This window comes from Streptopelia decaocto, assembly GCF_964273445.1.
Source record: "Streptopelia decaocto genome assembly, chromosome: Z".
Classification (NCBI taxonomy): Eukaryota; Metazoa; Chordata; class Aves; order Columbiformes; family Columbidae; genus Streptopelia; species Streptopelia decaocto.
Genome location: NC_138657.1, coordinates 57,714,222 through 57,739,500, shown reverse-complemented (window position 1 = coordinate 57,739,500; position 25,279 = coordinate 57,714,222). Strand labels below are relative to the sequence as shown.

At 37.9% G+C, this 25,279-nt stretch overlaps 1 protein-coding gene across 2 annotated transcripts in view; it reads left to right on the top strand.

Moving 5' to 3' along the window:
- Positions 1 to 25,279, top strand: part of PARP8 (poly(ADP-ribose) polymerase family member 8) — a 122,739-nt gene that overhangs the window by 80,099 nt on the left and 17,361 nt on the right. For both annotated transcript variants that reach the window (XM_082074827.1, XM_082074826.1), the window contains exons 10-15: positions 1,764 to 1,830; positions 3,556 to 3,681; positions 5,815 to 6,379; positions 8,676 to 8,729; positions 8,833 to 8,928; positions 24,659 to 24,751. In XM_082074827.1, coding sequence (XP_081930953.1) covers positions 1,764 to 1,830; positions 3,556 to 3,681; positions 5,815 to 6,379; positions 8,676 to 8,729; positions 8,833 to 8,928; positions 24,659 to 24,751 — 1,001 coding nt within the window. The remainder of the gene's footprint in view (positions 1 to 1,763; positions 1,831 to 3,555; positions 3,682 to 5,814; positions 6,380 to 8,675; positions 8,730 to 8,832; positions 8,929 to 24,658; positions 24,752 to 25,279) is intronic.

The window sequence follows — 25,279 nt, the reverse complement described above, 5'->3', positions numbered from 1 at the left end:
CAATGGGGAGTATTCATCCCACCTTGTAGCTGTGTAATATCCTTATTTTAGATAGTCATTCTTCTAGTTAGCTTGTCTCATTATTGTACTTGTGGGCAGTTTCTCCCACGTGCCTTAGAAATTTGTCTTAGATGAGAATGAATCAGCCTTTGGAGATCCAGGGCTGTCTGCTCTGGCTCTAGAGCTTAGACAACAATTGCAGTCTAGATGTCACATTTTAAGATTGCTGGCCTAGGCATGGTGATCTCATTGAAAATATTGCCCCCCTCTCTACCATGGGTCCTAATTTTGACAATCTAAATAAGTTGGTACCCCTAATCAAATCTCTTTTAGAAAAATAGCTGGTTTGTCTTTAAAAGATGAGATTATTGTTGAATAATAACATTAGAGAAAGGGTATCTACAGGGCTTTGAATTAAGTGAAGTTGTATGGTCAGGTTAGATATAATGTATTTTATTTTAAAATTTAATTTATGAAAGTGAATTTAAATTATAAACTTTGATATTCTGGATAAAATCTGGCTTTCTGGGTGATGAGAATAATATAGATTTTAAAATATAGATTTACTTTTTCTAATAAAATTAGAACCAATCCCAGATTTTTTTGTTTTCATTCTTTTTTATTTCATTGTGGTCATTACCACCTTATGTAATGTGAAGTATAAAGTCTGTTCATGCTTGTAATATGTGTTGGCTGTTGTCCTGCCTTGAGGACCCAAGGCTCTCTCAACAAGTGCTGCATTGCATCTGCCACTTCTATCTAGTAAACGTTATTAAAGAATTTTAGTAATACCAGGAACTAATTTCTAGTCTTCACCTCATACACTTTCACTTTTCTGGCAGATGAATATGGATATACTCATGTTAGGATCAGTCTTGAGAAAAATTCAGGGTAATCTTTGGCCACTAGAATTCATATATTAGGCACTTAGAAGACAATTATGGATCTTGTATGATAACAATCTCAGAAAGAAAGCGCAGACACTAATTAATGCAGTTTATTCCACTCTGTGTTTTCTTCATAGTCACAGAAACTGTAGTATGTAAAGACTGCTTCTTGGCAAGAAGTTTAAGAGATTAGGCAAGATAAATTACCAGTCCAGAGACATTTAATCTGCTGTTCTCTAGTACTTTTATAAAAAGAGTTGGTAGCAAGGTGGGTCTTGGTCTCTTCTCCCAAGTAGGAAGGTGATCGGATGAGAGGAAATGGCCTCAAGTTGAACCAGGGGAGGTTTAGATTGGATATTAGAAACAGTTTATTCACCAAAAAGGTTGTCAGGTATTGGAACAGGCTGCCCAGGGAAGTGGTGGAGTCACCATCCCTGGAGGTGTTTAAAAGACACGTACATATGGCACTGAGGGAGATCATTTAGTGGGACTTGGAAGTAGTACGTTAACAGTTGGACTCAGTCATCTTAAAGGACCTTTCAGACATAAATGATTCTGTGGTTCTGTCATTCTGTAACATAAAAAACAAAGACACTTTTTCCTGTAATTAAAATTAATGGGAAGAGATGTATTTGGGGAATTAAATTTCTAAAATCCTGATTTGTGAAATTACAAATTACATTATCTGATATTCCAAAAAGTACCATTTGTTTCTTCGTAGGCTTAGATAACACGTACACTTTCACCATTGCTTCAATAGCATTGTCTATAGTAAAGGTCCAGATAGAACCAGGTCCTTAAATATGACTTACATGGTCATGAGTTTTTTATTATTGCTGTAAGTGGGTGTATCAACAATATCTCCTTTTTCCGTAGTGCCAACTGTGGATGTATTTCAGATCTCTACTAAGGAAAGATTTGGGCTGGGACATCAGCTGAAAAAGTAAGTCTAGAGAAGTTTAAAACCCTGTTATTAGGCAAATACTACACTCCTTTTAGTTCCTGGACCACATCAAGTGGAATAAAATTCAGAGGTTGTCAAGTTGGTTGCATCAAAGTTTTTTGAACTTGTTTTTCTTTAAATAAAAAAGTAACAGGATTCACCTTTTTAATTTCAGTTTTGACAGTTGTTGGAGAAAACCTGATTTGTGCTGCCTGCAAGGGTTTTCTGTCACTTTGCTGCCATTTCGGAAGTAAGCTACAGTAATTCAAAAGACTGTAGCTAAGAGTGTTCAATTTCATGTTTCTGCTTAGACGGTGAAGCTTCTGGAGCAGGAATCTTTTTGAGCACCATACATGCCCTGAGGAGGCTCTGCTTTCATGGTGGCCTCTAGGATGCATCAGAGTAATTAGGCCATCCACGTTTTGAGGACAAGAGGAAAGAATAGTTGAAAAAAACCTAGCTGTTTCATGTGTTTGTGGTACAATTCAATTTAATCAAATTTTGCTCAGTCATCTTTTCACATATGCTTGTGTATATGTAATAAAATGACAAGAATATAGGCTTTAATATCTGGCCATTACAATATTAAGAATGCCTTAAGAAAAAAAAGTTATCTTGCTGTTTGGTGTTTAAAGAAATTCAGTGAAGCATTTTCATAATCTTAGAAATGAAGCAATGTTATTAAAATATCTATGGTACATAACTTTGAAGAAAAAAAATAAAAAGCTCCCCAGACATGAACAGCCTCTTAAAACATTTCAATACTTACACTGTCTCTGATTTGTGCACAGGGTAGTTATTAAAGGTTCCCATAAGACATTTTCAAGGACATAGCTGCACAGCCCACAGTTGAGCAGAAATCAGAATACCCAGTAACCCTATGGTCCCTCATGGCTGTGGCAACAGCATGTTCATCTTTGAAGGTTCACTACAGTTTTTATAAAGTCTGAACCAACTTCCACTTCGACTTTATCACTCTAAGACCCCCTCCCACTGCTAGATGAGAGTCACAGAGTAATTTGGCTTGGAAGGAACTACTGGAGGTCACCCAGTGCAACCTCCTGCTCCAAGTAACACTGACTTCAAAGTTAGATTAGTTCATTCAGAATCTCAGGCAGTTAAGCTGTAAATCTCCAGCCTTTGTGGGCAACCTGTTGTACTTAACCACTTTTCTTGTGAATGTCTTCTTTTCATAGCATTTAAGGTTTTTGGCTTTCCTTGTGACCACTACCTTTTACTGTCCATCTCTGGGAAGTGTCTGGCTCTGTCTTCTCTGTAAACATTGTTTGGCTAGTGTAGTATTCGACATCCCTACTTTTATGTTTGTACCTTAGGAGGACGTGCTCCTACGTGAGCAGTGTGGATGCTGTAGGCTATCTTTGTAGTCACTGGAGAGACAGATGCCTGTAGTCGATGGGATACTTTTGAATCAGTTTGCCTCCAGATCTCCATAAGAGGCTTACCTGCGTAAGTCTTGCAGTGGTTCTTTACGCAGACAGTATTCTCAATAAGAGTTCCATGAAAATTTTTTTTTGTGGGGAAAAAGAAGCCATTTTGAGGAGCGAGGCACTAAAGTGTCAGTCCCCATACAGGACAGAAAAATTCTGCCCGTAGAGTGAGGACATTGCATCATATTGCTTACATGGTGAACAAACAGACCCTAGTATTAAAGTGAGTATGTCTTGGCTAGGATAAGAAAATATTTTTTTCTTTCTTAATTTGCAGAATCATGCAGACATTTGTTACACAACAGTGGAAGAACAGCAAAGAGAAATCTAGTTGTACGCACAATAAGAAGGTGTCTGACAAAAAGGTGAAATCCCCTCTGCACATCTTTTCTACATTGCGCAGGTAATAGCAAGGAAAATGAGCTGTTTCCACCATATCCTGTTCAAAAACCACAGCATACTTCGCAAGGTGAAATGTTGACTTTTCTCCACAGAGAAGTGCTCTATTTATATCTTACCTCATGGGTTTCCAGTCTTTGCCTTGCTTCACATCAAAAGTGAACTAGGTACTACTGCAGCTTCTAAGACTATTTGAAGGCAGAGCATTTCAGTGCCCTGCTCTCTGAAACAGCCATATTTCATCTAGAATTGGAAATAATTAATTTTATATTATTTAACTTGTTTGTATCTTTACTAGCTTGATAGCACTAGACAATTGAATACCAAGAATATAAATATAAGTCATATATACAATTAATCTATAACATATATATATTCTATATTATATAGATATAAAAACATTTTGTGGCTGTCTAGCTGTTCTTTCCACAGCTATGTGTATTTTTAATTTTTTAAAACTAGAATGGTCACTAATGAGAGACTGATTTTTAGAGTTGCTGAGCACCTGTCCCTATCCACTCTTCGAGAACATGAATGTTCACCACTTCTGAAATACAGGCATGGAAGCTCAAAGAACAAAGACATTAGAAACATAAGAAATAGTTTGTGAATAGTTCATTTGAATTCATTATGATTTCTGCCAGTTACTCATACACTTAAGTGTATGTAAAATCAGGCTCTGATTATGCTTCTTTCAGGAATGTGACTGTATACTCGAGCATGTTTTTCTGCTTATGAAGGGTTGACAGATCAGCCCTTCTGTGAATTTGAATTGAATGGTTCTTTGAATAGTCCTTCTTTTCCGATGAATTTTTGCATTCTAAATTCCTTGTATAACAAAGAGAGGGAGTACAGTGATCACTCACATTGGAAAAGGGAGAAAAGTCAAAGATGACAAAAGACTATTTGTGTTTTCAGAGGCAGAAGAGGAAGGTGTTGTTTTGACTAGAAGGCTTACCCATTCCCTACCATGCCACGCACCACTGGCTAGTGCAAGCTGTAGCTTTGGGTTTGGTTTTATTCAGAAGGGCCAAGCAGAAGACATCCCGATTTCTCTCCTCCTGATTTAGCTGCTACTGCAGTGCCTGTCCAAAGAAGGCTCGACCCAAATGCAGGGACCCCTTCTCTCCCTAGAGCACCATTCCTACCTCCTGTCTGCAGGAGGGTGGTAGGGAGCCAACCACGGCAGTGAATCAGTGACCTCCACATGCATTTTCTGCTGCCACCACATGCTAACAGGGTGGGGAAACCTGCCAGCATCTCCTCCTGGAGTTTCACATCTTTGCTATATGATCCAAACCCCAAAAAATACTCCAAACATTAGGGCTGCTTATAAAGCATAGAAAAATTGTTCAGCATACCCGTTGCGTGTTCTTGCTTTGCAAGGACAGGGGAATGTGAACCTTGTAGAGATGTGACAGTTCATGTGAATGTTGTTTTGTAAAAATCTTTTGTTCTTTACTTTCTGTGTTCATAATTTATGTCCCATACATTCTCATTTCTGTAATAGTACTACAGAGGTAGAATTTGTCTAAAACAGGAAAGAAGGGCACCAAATTGTCTTCCACGAATCACCCAGATTATTATGAGGTTTTAAAAAAAAAAATGTTTATTTCAGCCCAATCAAATTGGATTTACTGTCTACAAGTTTCATTGCTCATTTTGTCTTCCCATTGGATCTGAACATAGAATTTGTTGTGCTGTGTCCAGAAGATAGTAACTTTAGTGGGATCATGCCATGATGATTACATAGGAAAGATAAATTTTGATAAGGAGAATGTGTTATGATCTCATGTGAAATATGTGGATTTCATTTCAAAGATAATTTTCGGAATAAATGGTTTGTTCACAGACATAGGGACCTTTACAAAGAGCTGTGAGGACATAGCTCTGACTTCTATCTAAGCAGCTAGTTATCTTTTTGATCAATGAGTTTGTGTGTAAATAAGAGTAAGATGTCAGTATTGGAAAACTAGTCCTTCATACACTTGCTGATTTTCTTAATGTTGGGCCTTGTTTATCACTAGTGAAATACATAAAAACAGGATGCTTAAAAATTTTCAATACATAGATGTGGTCTTGCTTGATTTGTACAAGGTTTTGATTATTCTCCAACTTTGTCTTCTTTATTTTTAAGGTCGCCAAGTTATCCTCCACCTGGCTGTGGTAAAAATAAATCAAAACTGAAGTCAGAACAGGATGGCATCTCCAAAACTCATAAGCTGCTGCGAAGGACTTGCTCTAGCACAGTAAAGGCGGAGGATATGTGTGCCACAAAATCTCACAGAACCTTTGGCCGTTCATTGTCAAGTGACCCTCGGGCTGAACAGACAATGGCTATTAAATCGCACAAACTCTTGAACCGTCCTTGCTCTGCATCCATCAAGCAGGAGGAGTGCATCACTTTAAAGCCCCATAAGCTGTTAAGTAGATCATGTTCTGGGGATCCTCGATGTGAGCACAACAGCACCTTGAAGCCCCACAAACTTTTAAGCAGGTCCTGCTCCAGTAATCTTAGAATGGAAGAACTGGATGGATTGAAGAATCACAAATTACTCAGCAAGACTTACTCCAGTGCCCCTAAGTCATCCAAAATGGAGCCTTTCAAGGAGTCCACCATGGCAGAGAGCAGGAGGCTCTCTCTTACCTCAGGGCTTATTGGTATCTTAACACCATCTTCATCATCACCTTCACAAGCTGCTGTGCGTAGCAATTTTTTTGTTCTGCTCATTTTCCTCCAATTATTTTACAAACATACTGTTGGTAAACATATTGTAAACATATGTTAATGAATAGACTTGATCTATTGAATATATTGGAACACAAGAGCAATGGACTCAGCTTTCAAAGGAGGATTTAAACAACTGTGCATGCACATATATTTAAGTCATAACACCAGAATTTGCTTGGGTCAAGAATGATTTTTTATATATCAGGTCAAATACAGCTCTGTGTGCAGCTGCTGACCATGGGAAAGGTCCAGTCATCCACTTCCTTCCCTGCCTCCTTTCTTGTTGTGGGAGCTCCTGTGCTGCAAAATTGGCTAGGTCACACAGGTCTTTTCCCATTTCTCTGCTTGCTTCATGAGGGAAGCAACTGTCTGTTGGCTCATTTGGGTGCCAAGTCACCCCTCCTTCTGGTCTTTGCATCTGTGATCAACATCATCATCATACTGGAAAGAATGCGGTCATGATTCATCTCACCTCTTGCACATTTGTGTGTTGTGAGAGATTTAACCTTCAAACATGCTGGTGGCAGCCAGAGGTCAGGGAAGGAATTAGGCCCACTGTGGCCCCCTTTCTTCCCCCAGAGAAATGACTTGACTGGGGAAAACAAATGGTAGCACATAATATTAAATTTAAGAAAGATCTCTTAAATTTAATTCTTCTGCATCTACCTCTTAAAAGATGGCTTCTATACTTTAAGGGAAAGAGTGGGTCTGTTTGTGCTCTTTCAAGGCACCACTCTTTCCTGTGTTAGATCTGGGGAGAAGCACTTAGGAGAGAGTCCTCTCCACTCCCTTAGCCTGGTAGAACTTTGATATTGTCTGTGAGAAAAAGCTGATTCTTGCTTGAAATGCCATACATATATTCCAAACAGTGCATTCTGAATAATGAAATGACACTGAGTGTGCTGTGTCTCTTGGTAAATTAGTTTAATAAGCTGTGAGCTATACTCATCAGATCTAAAAGCAGTAATATACCATCATAAAATCATTTATACATGTGCTCTGTGGTTCTTGTGGCTGGTTCTTGTAACATGCACAGCAATATTAATTTAAGGTAAGCCAACAGACGTTTTACTTGTCACAGTTTAGAAATTCAATTTTTTCTGAATCAGCAGAGGATGTCTTAACATAGCAAGACTTCTGTCTCCTGAAGTTAATAGGAAAAGTCCCATTGATTTTGATAAGATAATGAAGAGTTGACTAAGTGGTTTCATTACTGATATTATCAGCTATTAGGAAGAAATGCAAGCCCTGCTTGTCAGTCTATAAAAACTACCAGTAATTTATTGCTAGAATGCATTTACTTTGAGGGAAAATCATCACATACATGGTCAGGTGCAGTTTGACTGATATTAGCGGAAGAGCATCAAGAATCCATTTTGTATTTTACATGCAGGCACCAGATGTATGGGTGGCCTAAGTGCCTAACTGTGATTCAAAGTCATTGGAATGTGCAAGCGATGAATAGAGACCCTAACTTCTCTTCAGTTCTCAGCTAAAATATTTGAATGTCGTACATTAATACAATCAGAATTGTTTCCCAGGAGAATAAATGGAGAACTTTCCCAATTAAGCAGTTAGAGAAATGGAAGGAAATAGGCCTATAAACAAACAAACAAACAAACAAACAAACTGAAAATGGAGCTGATATTACTCTTATTCAAAACAAGTTTTCATTAAGATAGATGTCAGCCTAGAGGGAATTTTGTACCTTACTGACTCCTATAACAAAAGTTCCTTTTAATTTATGTTGCTGTGTGTTGGAAAAAAAAAAAAAAAAAAAGGCAGAAAGAATTTCAGTGGGATTTGAGCACAGAGATCTGTTACTGTGGTGCTTACAGAAATGAGATCTTGTATAATAAATATAAAAGAAAAAGATTTTCAGCTGTTCTGAAAGTTCAAGGATAAGCATATAACCCATTTTTGGACAGACAGTATGCAGTTAAAATTTAATGAAAGTTACCAAATGCCAGTGTATTGGAATGAAGTGAAGGCAGTGGTGTTTCTGTTTGAGATTGAAGTTTTTGGTATACTAAGATATAAAACCTCATCAGATTTAAGATCTAAAAAGAAGTTCTAAAAATCTGCCCCACACCGAGCAAACAGTGAGAGGATCAGTTATTGCTAAAGGTTGGTTTATGCTAATGAGAGATGGTTTTAGATTCAAATATTGTTTAATTAACATACTTGCATGCAAAAAAGTTACAAATGTTTTACTCTTTCTTTATAATTAGTCTAACACTGAAGTTGCCTCAACTTTTTCCTTGCAGCAAGATTATGGTGCAAAATGCATTCCAGTACGAGACCGTGGCTTTCTTGTGCAGGTAGGATTTCCTATCTTAGCCATTTATAAAACACTGTGGAGCATGAGCTGCCTGTTAATTATTTTTAAGCAGATGTTGTTATTCTCATTTTCATTGTTCTCAGACTATTGAATTTGCTGAGCAGCGGATACCAGTATTGAACGAATACTGTGTAGTTTGTGATGAACCCCATGTGTTCCAGAATGGCCCTATGCTGAGGGTAAGTGGTGTGCTTGCTGAGATAAACAATACATTTTGTAATGCCTTAAATAGCAGTGGACCATCCAAACTTGTTATGAAACTATTGGAATATTTCAGATGTGTTTCATCCTAATATCCTTTTAAGGTGCAAAAATGTAATACATATTAACTAGATTTTTCTGTAAATTTGAAAAAAATTTACTGCAAGCAAGGGAGATGGAAATCAGGCTTGTAAAGTATCATAGAAACATAAAGGAGGGATGTATTTCACTGAACGCTATTGTGCTTGAGTAGTCACAACCAGATAAGATAAACGAATAGCGTTGTAATGCTTTCCTCATCCTCTGGCACTCTTTTAAAAGCCCAGGGTCACCTCAGGCCTTGACTTTTTATCAAGCCGTGACCAGAGTATTCAGATACACTGGTGTTAATGCCGCAAAGCTGTGAAGGTCTTCTGACCTTATTTGCTCATGGGCCACTGGAATGAGCCATCCTTGATAATGATAAAAAAAGGCAGTAGACGAAGATGCTCTGTGAAGTGTCTGATCTAGCAGTGACCTAGTCCAGGGGCACTGTTGTGGTTCATGATGCCCAAAGTTTGGCCACTTAGGCAGCTCTGTCTTCCTTTCATTCCTGTATAACTGGGAACCAGAAATTTTACATGCAAACGTTGTACCGTCTCATGCTGTTGGTGAATGCATAGTAAAAAGTAGTAAGATTGATCAGGAAAGACACACCCTGCCTGGAGCTACTGGATCTATGCAGCTTTACAAAAGCATGTATTAGGAGAATAATATTCTTCACCTTTCAGACTGATCTTGCAGTTTAGAATCCTCCTTGTTTCACCTGTCCTGAATCCTACAGAAACCTGAGTAACCTTATAAAATTAACGCCATGGAAAACTGTTTAATACTAGCATGTGAGTGGTCTGGCACCTCATCTGCCAGTTCCTCCACAATAAGGTGTGGAGCTGCACATAAGTCAAAACAAACGTCATCTATGATAGATCCATGGAACTAAACTCAGGAAGGTTATTGCTTGCACAGTAGCAGAAGTCACCTCAGCATCATCCCTTGTGACACTCTGTGTCACCACGGTCAAGCATTTCTGACTGCAGGCAGGGTATGCAAATAGGCTTCTAATAGGATTTGCAATACCATCTCAGATAACGTTGTGTTAAGTCTTGGTTAAACCTCTGTACTTTTGTAAATCCTATCAGGTGGGGTTTTTCGCCTCTTCAAGCTCATATCTACCTCTTAAAAACATGGTTTTCTGCCAGATTTATCAAAAAACCAAACCCTGACTAGAAGCCTGTAGAAAAGGCATCAGGTACTTGTTGTTCATGTTTGAATGTACTGCTATGCTTATTACCTGTGACGGGATAAGGCAAAGTGAGTAATGTTTGGATAGTGAGTAAAGTTTTGAAAAAGCAAACAGTAGGATTTATTGCTGTTCACATGATGAACTACTAAAAGACAACAGAATGGAAAGTCATCTGTCCTAAATAAAAAAGAAAATAGTAATTCTTCTTGCTTTTGCACTTTGGAGATTAAAATCCATCAGATTTACTTTTCTCTGTCTTCAGCTTAAAGATAGGTCACTTTAGCTATCTGTTTGAGAGTTTGTCAGCACTTCAAAACAGGGGAAAGTGCGAACATATTTGCCTCTAAACATATATTGATCATTGCCCTTGCAAGCAGCATAATGGAGCAAGCTTTGCAAAAATGAAAGGATATCCTCATATAACCCAGGGAGAAGCAGATAGCAGGAAGAAATCTAGCATGCTCTGTGCATGCTTGAATGACTCAATAAGCAATATAGAGCCATTAATGAGTTTGCAGTTCTGTAGAAGGTGAGAAGGGATCTCAGTTTGAATTGAACATGAGTTTGCCAAAGGGTCTTAAGGAAATTTATGCCTCAGTCTACTGAGAACTCTGTCAGAGGCAACCTAAATTGTAGCATTTATTTACATGCTTCAGCTGCACACATGCATACATACATATATAATGCATATAAAGAGAATAAAGAATGACCTAACTGAAAGAACATTTTATGTTTAATACTGCTGCAACAGCAGATCTCTGAAATACAGTACTTTATTAAACAAAATGCAGAGGACTTTCTTTTAAGACAGGGCTATATGCAATCTAGCTTTATGACAATTAATGGATCCCATATGTAGTATCCCTGGCCTTCATAAAGAGCTTTGGAGTGCTCGTGGTGTTTATACTGCAGGAATTTCACCAGGTTTCGTAATGATCAGAACCTTACTATGGTCTGCTTATATTTTTAGATTCTGTGTCTAGATCCCATTTTCTATAGGTGTCTGTATTTCAAAGACATTACTTAGATAGGCTATATCTGTAGCTGGTTGTATCACTAAAGATGCTACAGACTAAATAGCTCTGGATACCAGTGTGTGTATCCTTAATTATGAGTTTCCCTTCTACCTTTTGGACCATTTTTCAACAACAGAGAAGACATACGAATTTATAAAAACATAGCGAAGTTATTGCTTGAGAAGTTATTTTAAAATGTATTTAGGCTTGATTTTCTGGTGTTTAATGGAACTTTATGCAACTGCAAAGATTCCAGTAAGGAACTTGATTCTGTAATCCTCCAGTATGTCAGCCTGACACCTTTCTTGAACTATAGTAGTTTAATTAATTGTCTTGAAATGCAGTTTGAAAAATTCAACAATTGCCATTACACAATAATCACATTCTTTTAATACTGTGAACTCTCACACCTGGGTGTAATTTTCTGTGCTGACTTTTAATGACTTGGGTAATTCAGATGTCTCATGCTCAGGACAGCTGAAGATACCAAGTGAAACTGAGAGATAAGGTTTTTCCTTTCTGCAGATTTGCGTTACAGGCTATGTTTTTATCTTGGTTATAAAGTATCTTTAAATCGATCTCTCTCAGCACAAGCTCTCTTCTCAGTTTTGTGTTTCTTGTTCCTAGATAACTTTTCTGGGAGGTGTTCTGGTTTTAATATCTATTTCAATTGACTTTGCTTTCTTAAAATCTTGACATCTTTCCTGTAAGATAAGAGCAAGAGATGTCCTTTTGTATAGCATAATGCAGACACTAGATCCACATGGCAGACATAGCATTGTATGGAAGATGTCTGCTGCAGAATGGCTGCATAACACAAATGTATATGTTTGGCTTTATTCTCTTATAATGGACACCTGTCTTACTCCAGAGCCTGCAGTACTAATCTAATAATGCAGATTTTCCTTGCTGGTTCAGGGATCCTGTTGCACAAAGGAATCTTTGGATGTTGTTAAGCTATCTTTGTCACTCACTGAGGATAAAGAAGGAGGCTACCTTAGTGAGTTAAATTCCTAGATTTCTCTTTGGAATTTCTTTAGAGAGCAATGTATAGATCTTTCAGGACAACCAGTTTTCTTTTGAGCTCCAAAAGTTCCTTGAACTACAGAAGTCCAGAATTACAGATACAGCTCCTGTGCGTATTCCACAAGTGCATATGCAGATAGAAACAAATTATGTAGATGGCATGACTTCAAAACACTCAGAAAACTAGTGTTCTTGCAAGAAACTGCAGCTGCATTACTGAGAAGGGGAAGGACAAAGGTTCTCTGGAATGGAAGAAAGAGTCTTAGAAAAGTATTATAACACATCATGGAGCTGTAAATCTCTTCTTTATAGAGGTCTGTAGTCCATTGCTTCATTCCATCAGCTTTTCAAAAGAGCCAGTAAAGTAGGCAGTACTTTCCAGTAGATATTCGCACCCTTCCCACATAAGATGAGGATTAATGTAATTTCTCATCATAGTATGTTTCTTTAGTATTTATTTCAAGAGCACAGTGAAATCTAATGATTATTTACAGTGCACTCAAAGTCATAAAAGCTAAATTTGATGTTTAGAGATACACACTTACATAGAATGCCACTGAAAACTGCAGATTCCCTGAAATCACTGCGTGGCATGATTTGCAGTCTTTCTGCAAAGCACGAGGAACATTCAGTGAATACATGGATCCTAAAAAGAAAAAGTATTATTTAACTGCTTGCATAACATAGGCCATACTGTTTAATGTGGTTATTCCCAACAGTGATCTGAGTCCTAAATATTTCACTCTTCATAGAAGGATTAAGAAACAGCATTGAAATAATTAGTCACAGCTGGGACTGCAGCCTTTACGTACTCTTATCTCACTTAAAGAATCACAGAGCATCCTCCTGCAAGGTGACCTGTGCTGCACAGCTCTCAGAAGCTCTGTCCTCTGTCTCTTCTCTAGCAGCTCTGTATTGGGTTTGCCTGGCAAGGTTTTGATAGCATGGCGACTAAAAGAATGTCTTCTGTGAGAAGCAGCTAGAAGCTTCCCCTGTGTATGATGAAGCCAATGACAGATAGCTCCAAGATGGACCCATCGCTAGCCAAGGCCAAGTCCATCAGTGATGGTGATAACAAATTTAAGAAGGGGAGAAAGTTGCTGTGTAATAGCAATTGCGGTGGAAGAAAGAAGTGAGAATATGTGAGAAACAGCTCTGAAGTCACCAAGCTCAGGGCAGGATGTGCTCCAGGCACCAGAGCAGAGATTCCCCAGCAAACCTTGGTGTGGACCATGGTGAAGCCAGCTGTCACCCTGCAGTGCATGAAAGTCCACAGTGGAGCAGATCTCCACCTGCAAACTAGGGAAGACCCCATGCCAGAGCAGGTGGATGCCCAAAGGAGGCTGTGATCCCATGCGAAACCCATGCTGGAGCAGGGTCCTGGCAGGAGCTGTGAACCCATGGAGAGAGGAACCCACACTAGGGTAGATTTTCTGGCGGGACTTGTGACCCTGTGGGGAATGAAATCTGGAGCAGTCTGTTCCTGAAGGACTGCACCCTGTGGAAGGGATCCATGCTGGAGCAGTTTGTGAAGAACTGCATCCTGTGGGAAGGACTGTCTCCCATGGGAGGGATCCCATGCTGGAGTGTGAGGAGTCCTTCCTCTGAGGAGGAAGGAGTGGCAGAGACAGCACGTGATGAACCGATGCAACCCCCATTCCCCATCCCCCAGCACTGTGGGGAAAGGTGAGGTAGAGAACATCAGGAGTGAAGTTGAGCCTGGAAACAAGGAAAGGGTCGGGGGGAAGGTTTTATTTCTTATTATCCTATTCTGATTTGATTGGCAATACATTAAAATAATTTCCCCAAGCTGAGTCTATTTTGCCCATGATGGCAATTGCTGAGTGATCTCTCCCTGTCCTTATCTCAACCCATGGTACTTTCGTTACGTTTTTCTCTCCCCTATCCAGTTGAGAAAGGGAGTGATAGAGCAGCTTTGGTGGGCCCCTGGTGTCCAGCCAAGGTCAACCCACCACAAGCTCTTTGCTCAGCTTTGAAAAACAGTGGAAAGTACAAGGTCAAACTTTTTTCATGCTGAGGAGAGATGGAGAAGGCAGACCTCATAAGCCTACTGAAAACAGTAGGAGTCTGCTAATTTGAATAATTAGCCTTGTGTTGCTACCTTTGAGTTTCTCAACAGAGAAGTTGTTTAGATGAATGAGACATAGACTATTATTTATTTGTAGTTAGTAGCTAGATTTTAATTGTTTCAAAGCCATTTTGAAATGTCTCGTTTCTGACATTATCAAACAGTTGGTAGATCATTCACATACATGTGATTAAAACAGTTAAATAGATGATCCTGGTTTCTGTCAAACTGCCATATTAGACTAAATATTAGAAGTAAACTTAGGAAATTTTAACGGCTTCCACAAAGCCCATTCTGAAGTACTGAGATATTCTCCATGAGGTATGTGTCTCTAGTGAAAAGCCTCTGAAACTGGAGCTTGTTTCATCCACTGTCTTTCAAAAAACTCCAAGGATGAAGACTCCACAACCTCTGTGGGCATCCTGTTCCAGGGCTTGTTAAAGGATTAGAGAAAACTAATTTCAGCTTTATCTAAAACTTTAGATAAAGTTTAGATAAAGCTAGTTCTGTATGAGAGAATAAAAGTACTAACTGATCTCCAAAGATCCTTTTCAACCATATGATTTGGTTCATCTAGCTAAGAAATATATCTTCCAAAGCAGATATGCAGATATAATAACGCACTAAAGAGACTTCAACATTATTTGGCTCTATATTAGAAGACTATTAAGTTTTTTTTAATGCCATATGAAATTCTTCCTGTTACTCTGGAGCTGATAACAATATGCTAGGGAAGGGCTAAGCTGCTTTTAATAATGCAACAGTTTTGCTGCTATAATAATAGAGAGATATCTTGTTTTTAGGAATTCCGTATGTACTTTTATTACAAACAAATATAATGAGAGCATGAGTCATCAACAAAAGTGGTTATTATATTTAAGGATCTGATTAAAGCATAATAAAAATATATTATTGTATTCAAAGACTGCAGGAAAAGCAAATGTCAATCCTGTCTTCAAGAAGGAGGACCCAGGGAGCTACAAGTTGGTCACTCTCACCTTGCTCCCTGAGAAGGTCATGAAGCAGCTAGGTCTAGAAACCATTTCCAGGCACATTAAGGACAAGAAAGTCATCAGAAGTAGTCAATGTGGCTCCACCAAAGGGAGGTCATGCTTGACCAAGTTGATAAACTTCTGTGATGAAGTGACTGGTTTGGTAGATGAAAGGGAGTGGATACTGTCTTCCTGGCCTTCAGTAAGGCCTTTGACACTGCCTCTCATAAGATCCTCATAGACAAGGTGTTGATGTGTGGGCTGGATGAGCTGACTGCAAGGTAGACTGAAAACTCTGAATGGCTGGGCCCAGAGGGTGGTATCAGTGGCAGAAAGTCTAGTTGGAGGCCTGTAACTAGTGGTGTACCCCAGAGATGGATACTGGTCCAGTCCTGTTTATTATCTTCATTAAGCATCTGGACGATGGAGCAGAGTGTATCCTCAGCAAGTTTGCAAGTGATACAAAGCTGGGAGAAGGTGGTAATACTCCAGAGCGTTGGGGTGCCATTCAGAGGAACCTCGACAGGCCGGAGAAATGGGCTGACAGGAATCTCCTGCGGTTTGTAAGGAAATAGACTGCAATGAGGAGAAGTGCGAAGTCCTGCACCTGGGCAGGAACAACCTCAGGCAACAATGTATGCTTAGCAGAACAGGACCTGGGGGTCCTGGTGGACACCAAGTTGAACATGAGCCAGCCCTGTAACCTTGCTGTAGAAAGGTTAATGGTATCCTGGGCTGCATTAGACAGTAGAGCTGCCAGCAGATGGAGGGAGGTGATCCTTCACAGCTCAGGTGAGGTCACACCTGGACTACTGCGTCCAGTTCTGGGCTCCCCCATACAAGAGAGAGATGGGGCTACTGGAGAATGTCCAGCAAAGGTCCACTGAGTTGATTAAGGAACTAGAGCATATCCTGTAGGAGAAAAAGCTGAACAAGCTGGAACTGTGTAGCCTGCAGAGGAGAAAGCTCATCTGAGATCTTATACATGTGTATAAACACGTGAATGGAAGGTGCAAAGACGAAGCCGGGCTCTTTTCAGTGGGCTCCAGTGATGGGGGAAGAGGCAATGGGCACAAAACTGAAACACAGGAAGTACCATCTGATCATCAGGAAACACTTTTCTACCTTTTTCGAGAGTAACTGAACACAAGAAGAGTTTGTTCGGAGAGGTCATAGAGTCTCCATCCGTGGAGACATTCAGAAACTATCTGGACATGGTTCTGGGTAACTGGCCCCGGGAGAGCCTGCTTGAGCAGGGCTGTTGGACCAGATGACCTCCAGAGGTCCCTTCCAACCTCAGTCGTTCTGTAGTTCTGTGATCATATTCAGCTTTTTACATAGTACAATTTAACATGTGTGGCTATTATCTGCCCCACTGTCTGCCATCCTGAATTCCTAAGTTACAAATACTTAGTATTGTATTGGTAAATACATTGGTAAAACAACATAATTGAATGGATTTTAAAGACCTGTGATACAATAGAACACAAAAAAATCTCAGAATATATTCAGTAAGGTGATAAAAAAACCCCTCTCTGTATCAATAATTTTTCTTTCAGTCAAGAAGTCTCTTTAGAGTGCCATCTTGTGTTGAAACCTCAGATTGAGGCCTGTTAAGAACAAAGCAGGAAATAGTAAAAAACTAAGCAAAACTAAATATTGAAGATAGTTTTTTTTGAAATTTGTACTCTAATACAGACAGCTCTGCTGTTTAAAGTTTCGGCCATAAATGATTAATGCTGAAATACTGTAAAACAATATTTGAAATATTTGTTATTTGTATTTAGCTGTGAAAACAGGTAGAGTCTGGTAATTCTGTTATTTCTGTTCTTGTATTAGTAATTTTACATTTCTAGGATGTTTTTCACCCCAGCATGTTCAGTTATGATTTATTGATTATGGGTGAAATCTTGGCCTAGGTGAGTTGCTGTTGAGTTGAAGTGGTCTTGGACTTCTCTGTACTTTGAATGTAGGATTCTGACCCACCACTGAAACACAGTAGCATTGATAATCCAGAAACACTAGACTGCTTAGGGCTGGGAGGTTTTTGTGATAGAATAAACATCATTGAACTATGGAGAAGTGTGTAGCTGTACAAATATGTTTAGTCAGACTGGAGTTTAGCCAAGATGCTTGTGGAATTCCAAGATTCTTGCAGAATAACTCCACAGTCCTTCTTATCATTACTCCACAATATAGGCTGGTTTTATCTCTTTCTATTAAAAAAGCCTCTCCAATTAGAATGGGTAGTTTAGTAGAATGGATTTCGGCCACTTTATTTTTAGTGAGATAGTAAAATGGCTGCAGCATAGCTTTTTCTGTTGCCTAGAACTTACCAAAGTGCACCTTGCCCAGCTAGCACTCCCTAATGCTTGTGTATTTGTCATCTTTTTATCATAGAATCATAGAATACCAGGCTGGAAAGGACTATATATATGTGTGTATATATATGGAAAGTAAAAATTAATTTTAAAAAATGTCTTGAAGTTGTCTAAGAATGCAGAAAAGCAAATGAACAATCAAACAAACAAATAAACTCCAGTGTCCCCCATCCCCCCCCCCCCAAAAAAAAAAAAAAAAGGCAGAAAATAAAATGTGGATTAGCCAAAACAAAACTAATTAGAACAAGTGATATTTTTTACTCAGTCTCAGCCTACTCTTGTCTTTCTACAGGTTGTATCTACTTACCACTGATATCTCCCATGTCTTTCAGCAGTGTGTTCCATGTACCCCATGAATATTGTGAGATTATTCAGAGAGTTTACCTTACAGATTTATAGTATGATAGGGTATTAAATAAACTATTCCTGCTCTCTAGCAGTGTGTATACCTATGCAGAGCTTATAGTAGCTTGGCTTCATTGAGGTTATAGTAGTTTGACTTCATTTGAAAAGGCAGGGCACAGGTCTACTTCTTGGTAATTATTTAGCTTTAAAGCAATTCCTAAATCAGTGTAAGATTAGGCCATAGCATACAATACTCTACATATATATTTAATTTGAATAAATTTATTTTTAAATATATGTTTTAGTATAAAGCAAAAACCTGTCAATAAAGATTTGTAAAATACAAAGCTGAATTTTAATTTTTAATCCACTATGATGCCTTACTCAGAAGTATAAACCATGACAGAGTAGACAGGTGTGCATTTAACTTATGTTTCAAAATAATATTAATCTTTAATAATTAAAAATTGCTTAAATTCTGAAGCTTGATAAACCTTATGTTAAAGCTAATGGTAATTCTGCATTATTTCAGCTATGATTTAAGTTAATCCAGAAATCATACAGTTTGAACTCAAATCTTTACCTGGTAATTCTGTGGTATGTGTTCTAAGATACACAATACCTGAAACTTTTTATTTTGAATTGAATTTGCTGTTCTGTGGTACTTAAGGAAACATAAAGGTCTTAAACTCATAAATGTGCTTTATTCCAGTCCTCTTAGAGAAAATGAGAGTTGTACATACAGTGTTTAAGTAGCACTGGTAGAAAGTATACAGGTGCCTCATCAGTGCCTGCCTTCCAGGTACCATTTTTACCTCCTGTGTCAGATCTGAGATTTCTGTAGCATTTGTTTATTTGTCTGAATTAATCTTACAGCTTGCAAATGTAAGCTATGAGACAGCTGGAACAGAACCTTTCCTACAGCTCTGGATTCTGATTCAGAGTTAGAAATGTTGTTATTGTTATTACTCTGAATATAACTGATTTTCAAGTAATATAGACTCAGGTGTTAGTGAATTAGGAACCAAACTTATTTTACCTTTTCTTACAAATATAGCTAAGACATATCTAAAAATCCATAACTGACACAAACTGTGAAATAAACCTTAAAAACTTGAAAGCTCACTTGCAAAAGAGACGTTTATCTACCAGACTCTTTTCTTCTACCCCTCCTCTCTCACCTGCTCTTTCCCACTTTTTTTCTTTTTTCCCTTTTTCCTTTTTTCTTTTTCTTTTTAATCTTTTTTTTTGTTTTCTTTTTTCCCTTTTTGCTTTTTTTTCTCTTTTTCTTTTTCTTTTTCTTTTTCTTTTTCTTTTTCTTTTTCTTTTTCTTTTTCTTTTTCTTTTTCTTTTTCTTTTTCTTTTTCTTTTTCTTTTTCTTTTTCTTTTTCTTTTTCTTTTTCTTTTTCTTTTTCTTTTTCTTTCTTTTTCTTTTTCTCTCCTTTTCTTTTTCCTTTTCTTTTTCCCTTTCGTTTCCTTTTTCCCTTTCCTTTTTCCCTTTCCTTTTTCCCTTTCCTTTTTCCCTTTCCTTTTTCCCTTTCCTTTTTCCCTTTCCTTTTTCCCTTTCCTTTTTCCCTTTCCTTTTTCCCTTTCCTTTTTCCCTTTCCTTTTTCCCTTTCCTTTTTCCCTTTCCTTTTTCCCTTTCCTTTTTCCCTTTCCTTTTTCCCTTTCCTTTTTCCCTTTCCTTTTTCCCTTTCCTTTTTTCCTTTCCTTTTTTCCTTTCCTTTTTTCCTTTCCTTTTTTCCTTTCCTTTTTTCCTTTCCTTTTTTCCTTTCCTTTTTTCCTTTCCTTTTTTCCTTTCCTTTTTTCCTTTCCTTTTTTCCTTTCCTTTTTTCCTTTCCTTTTTTCCTTTCCTTTTTTCCTTTCCTTTTTTCCTTTCCTTTTTTCCTTTCCTTTTTTCCTTTCCTTTTTTCCTTTCCTTTTTTCCTTTCCTTTTTTCCTTTCCTTTTTTCCTTTCCTTTTTTCCTTTCCTTTTTTCCTTTCCTTTTTTCCTTTCCTTTTTTCCTTTCCTTTTTTCCTTTCCTTTTTTCCTTTCCTTTTTTCCTTTCCTTTTTTCCTTTCCTTTTTTCCTTTCCTTTTTTCCTTTCCTTTTTTCCTTTCCTTTTTTCCTTTCCTTTTTTCCTTTCCTTTTTTCCTTTCCTTTTTTCCTTTCCTTTTTTCCTTTCCTTTTTTCCTTTCCTTTTTCCTTTCCTTTCCTTTCCTTTCCTTTCCTTTCCTTTCCTTTCCTTTCCTTTCCTTTCCTTTCCTTTCCTTTCCTTTCCTTTCCTTTCCTTTCCTTTCCTTTCCTTTCCTTTCCTTTCCTTTCCTTTCCTTTCCTTTCCTTTCCTTTCCTTTCCTTTCCTTTCTTCGCCTTCCCTCCTTTTTTATTTTTCCTTCTTTTTATCTTTTTCTTTCTCTTTTTTCCTTTAGTCTTTTTTCCACCCCTCCATTTTCCCCTCTCTTCCCTCTCTTCCTCTCTCCCTCCCCCAGCCTCATCCTTCTGGTAAGTGTAATGAAGGAAAGTTCCTGCTGTGGAAAAACTAACAATTACCATGGTTGAAAGTAGGAAACAGAACAGAGATTTGAAGTTACATTTCATCTCTATGCCTGTTGCTTTCATTAGGAGCTGTGAGACGGTAGCTAATGGTTTCACCTTTACCATTTGTCACATTTGCTGCAAGTCAGGCTATGAGCTTTCCCTGAGCCGCTTCTTTTAGATCAAGAGTTTTTAGGTATGTCAGTCATGTTGCAGCCTCATTAGTGTCTGTGTGACATCCCTCAGGATACAGGAGAAGGTGGCACATTGCTCTTCTGAGCGCAGCCACAGCACACGCAGGAAAGCAGCAAGATAGATCAATATCAGCTCTGAAGGTTTCAGCTTTTTCAAACTGAAAGAATGTCTGGAAAGTATTTTGAGTAATGTATGAGTCCTGGAACCAGAATATGTCAAAGTACCTAGGTGGCTTGCCTGTCTGCCAGTCACAGCCACTGCTGCAAGAAGTGACACTAGCATTCTAACCTGTGGAAACTCTGAATGAACCCCTTTTCGCCACAGCAGCTACTGAGTATGCAAAGCATGGGGATGGCTGAAGGAAAACTCTGAAAAGCTCAAATGATGCATTCTGTCAGTGCCATCTGCTTCCAAGTATTTACCATCTCAGGTTAAGTGCCCAGTGCTTACTTTCTTCTGGCTTTTCCCCACTGGAATAATTATCCTTCTAAATAGTCTTTCAGCACCAATGATCTTCACTTAGCTAACAGTTTTGTGGAACTTTATGTTAATTTTCTCCTTTCAACTTAAAAATTAAGCATATGTGAGAGCACTAGCAGCTGCTGTCGTTGAGGAGGCGTTACAGCTGCCGTCTTCAGGTGGTGGAGGAGAGTTGCCTGGCTAGTCAGCTCTGCGATCCTTCAAGGCAACAGTTGTGATCTGTAAAATTCCCTGTGCACCTAAGATGAGGTTCATGTTTGCAAAGATACGTTTGAGTGTATAAGCCCCATTTTGTTGTGTATTTTCCCTCTGAGAACAACATAAATTATTAATCTAATAGAAGTTTGACATTCTGTACCTTTGTGGATATGGATCCACATCAGTAAGAACATGTCTATACTTTCAGAACATGTCTATACTTGTTAGAAAGTTCAGCTTGCTGAATAGTACATGTACTTGAATGAAAATAAAGAGTATCCGAAAATGACATTGAAACAATGCAGCTTTTATAAATGTGTTGGTGGTGGTGTTCTTGCTTGTTTACTGTGGCTAGGAACATTTCTCATATTTATGGTACAAAGTCAGAACAGGGCTGTTTCTGTCCCAAGGGCTCAAATCCTATTACAAGAGAAGAGACAAGCAGATGCGCACACTGGCAGTATGGGAAACACTAGCAGCAGTCCGAGAGCAGCCTTGTATCCCAGTTTTCCCATAAAGCTTGTGATTTTCTTTAAGCTCTGTCTTCTAGTATTGATTTATTAACTTAGTTTTCATATGTTTTCATTGGTTCTAGCATGCACAGTTGCAGACAAAACTAAAGGATGGAAATGTGACACTAACTTAGTCACTGTCATGTGAGAAACAAAAGCCCTCATATGTTTTGTTTCTTAACTGTAAGCCAATCTTTTCATTTTGGAGGGAAAGAAAGGATTTTAACTGGTTGACCCTAATGACTGGAGTAGAGGACAGTGAAACAGCCATACCAACATATCTGGGAACACTCTACTAGCACTAGTGGGAAATTTAAGTTATAAGCGTCTGGTTTGGTTAAATTGGGACAAATTTCAGAAACAGGATCCAAAAGTGCTCTCATAGTGGCTGGAGTTTGGGTTAGAAGACATCCAGGGTGGATGTGTGAAGGGAAGTTGTTGAAATGTCCATATAGTTACAGTGTTTGGGTTATTTTCTCCATTAAACTGCAAAACCAAAATATTCAGTTGGCATAAAGGTTCATCAAATACATAAAATCAAAAGAATTGTGTAGACACTAGCAGTAATGTCTGTTCCTCTTTAGAGCTCAAATGTTGCTGTCTTGCTTCTCATATCTACAGTTCTCCAGCCTTAAGATCTTAGCGCCAGTGTCCACCTGAGAGAAGAAAGGCCTTTCAAATGTCAAACATGAGTACAATGACTGTTTTCCTAACTTCCCTCTTCCAGATGCTCAGAAATTTCTGGGATCATAACACAGGTTAAAAACCAAAAAGGAGTGAAGATGGCAAATCCTGTGTACCCTTTGCCATCTTTAAGTCTCAGGATAACTTACTTTGTTCAGGTTGTAAACAAAATGTCAGAAATAAGTATTTTCTTAACACTTGTCTTCATGGCAAGCATGGCTAAACTTTGATTGCTCTGCTATTTCAGAGCAATCCCTTGCTCTGGAATAAAAGTGAGTCCATGCATACTGTTGATTATGATAGTCAAGGCAGTAGTACCACCATGCTTCCCCAACTAAGCTAGTGATTTAACCACCTTGTGGAAAACCTAAGAATAACGACAATAAGAAATTACTTTTTCTAGCATGCCATGGTGTGCCAGTGAGCTGGATCATTTTAGGCCTCATCTGCTGCCTAATGCAACGTATCATAGCAGATAAAATAAATCAAATGGGTGACACTGTATTAGCCTTGAAAGATGATAGTAGTTGTAAAGCAACTGATGGGAAAATATGTCAATGCAGTAGATTTCAGATGTTTATTCAAGTCTTGAATCTTTGAAACCCAGCAAGTGCATATTTTAAGCTCTATGAAACAAGAGACTACAAGTACAGCAGTATGCTTATTACTGACAAAGCTGTTGCCTGAAACAGATTTCAACTAAGTTTTTGTGTTTTCTTTGTGTGCTTAACTCATTTTTTTCATTTCTGCAAGTGCTTCCTGGAGACATTGGCTTGAACTTCAAAGCATACCATTACAAATGCTTTAGTGATTATCATGGCAGCTAGACTCAGATTTTCTAGTTACAAAAGTTCAGTAGTGCCTACCAAAGACAATTCTCAGTTTTAGTTGAGTTAGGATTTAATCATACGGATTCAAAGAAGTAGTATCAAAAACCTTATTTTTTATTGTTTTCAACATTGTAATAAAAAGCTAGCTTTATTGGAGTCAATTTTAAGGAAGCTTTTGTGTTTCTTTCTTCCTTTAACTGTTTGTTCATTTAGAAACCTTATAACAATTTACTGTGTGATTCATTACTTGAGCCTTTAGAAAGCTGATCTGCTAATTATCTTTCAATAAATAAGCATGGAGTTGCTGTAAGGGTTGTGACCAATTAGGAAGCCTATGAAGTCATGCCTATTGTCTTTACTTAAAGCTGTGCTCTTTTTTGTTTCTGCTTTGTTTGCTTTATGATGGCAGAACTCTCAGTTCTCACTCAATTTGCAGTTTAAGTTTTTTTATTTGGTCATTGTGATGGCATTTTGAATTATTATTTTCAAAAATACAGACAAAAATTTCGTTCAACAACAAGTATTTTTAATTTTTTTTTTGATATCTGAAAAAAAGAGTGGAAGCTCCTTTATTTATTATAATAACATGTGGCCTTCCCAAATACATTGTTTATTCTATAAAATATAATACATTTTCTTAACATTTACAAATAATTTGTTGAATTAGTTAAAAAATAAATTAAAAGTAGCTTCTTCAATAAATTTGTCTTCTATATCAGATTTTTATGTGTGTTCTCAACAGCAAAATAAAAAGCTGTGAAAAATAAACCTGCATTTACAAAGGGGGTGTGCCCTCATTAGTTTCTAGATTTGTTCGCCATTAATTTTAATTATGTAGGAAGTGTTTAGAGTCTGATAGTCTATACCTGTAATTTTTGTTTTGTAATCTGTTTGTATTTCTTTTAAGTCTAGCCTCTGTGAGTACTTACAAGTCTTAGAGTTCTTCACACTTGCTCTTCAGATTATTAAAATGCTTCTTTAATGTATCTTCCTCAATAATTAACATGTGTTTGTTGAAATTAATTTTGAAATTAATGTTGCAGTTAATATCTGAAGAAAAAAATAACATTAAATGTGTTCGGGTTTTGTTGTAGGTATTAAATGATAAAACCAATAACCCAAAACCAGAACAAAAATATAATTGACTTTCTTTCTCTATGTAGCCCACTGTTTGTGAACGGGAGCTCTGTGTATTTGCTTTCCAAACGTTAGGAGTGATGAACGAAGCTGCTGATGAAATTGCAACTGGGGCTCAGGTAGAATTATCTACTGCTTATTACATGTGTATTTTTCTATAGTAAACTCAGTCTTCTCAGTGTCTTCTAGTATTTATTTGTACTTGTATTCCCCATATGAGTACAGTTTGGTAAGTATTATTTATTGTCCAGTTTTATAGTATAAATACACTGTTTTATGCATGGTGTTTTCAAACATCTAATGAAGTGCTTCCATTGTTTTCCTTTCATGTAATTAGAGTAACCCTGTTTTCTTGTTCTGTTGTATTCAATTAGGTCACCTGGGTTGTTAATAAAGGCAGCCGTTGTCATTTGGAGATAATTCCCATTTATTTTTGCCTAATGAGCCAGTACTACTCTCATGCAATTAATAAGCTACTTCCTGTTCATGGTGTTGGGATGCAGTTATCCACGGAGCATCTGTTGTTTTGATCATTAAATAACAGTGGGAAAGTCCTTACTGATGTTGCTACATAGGCTTTTTTCTCTCTTCTCAAGGATCAGGAATTTAATACACACTTGCCTCCTCCTGACTCTAAGTTTGGTTAT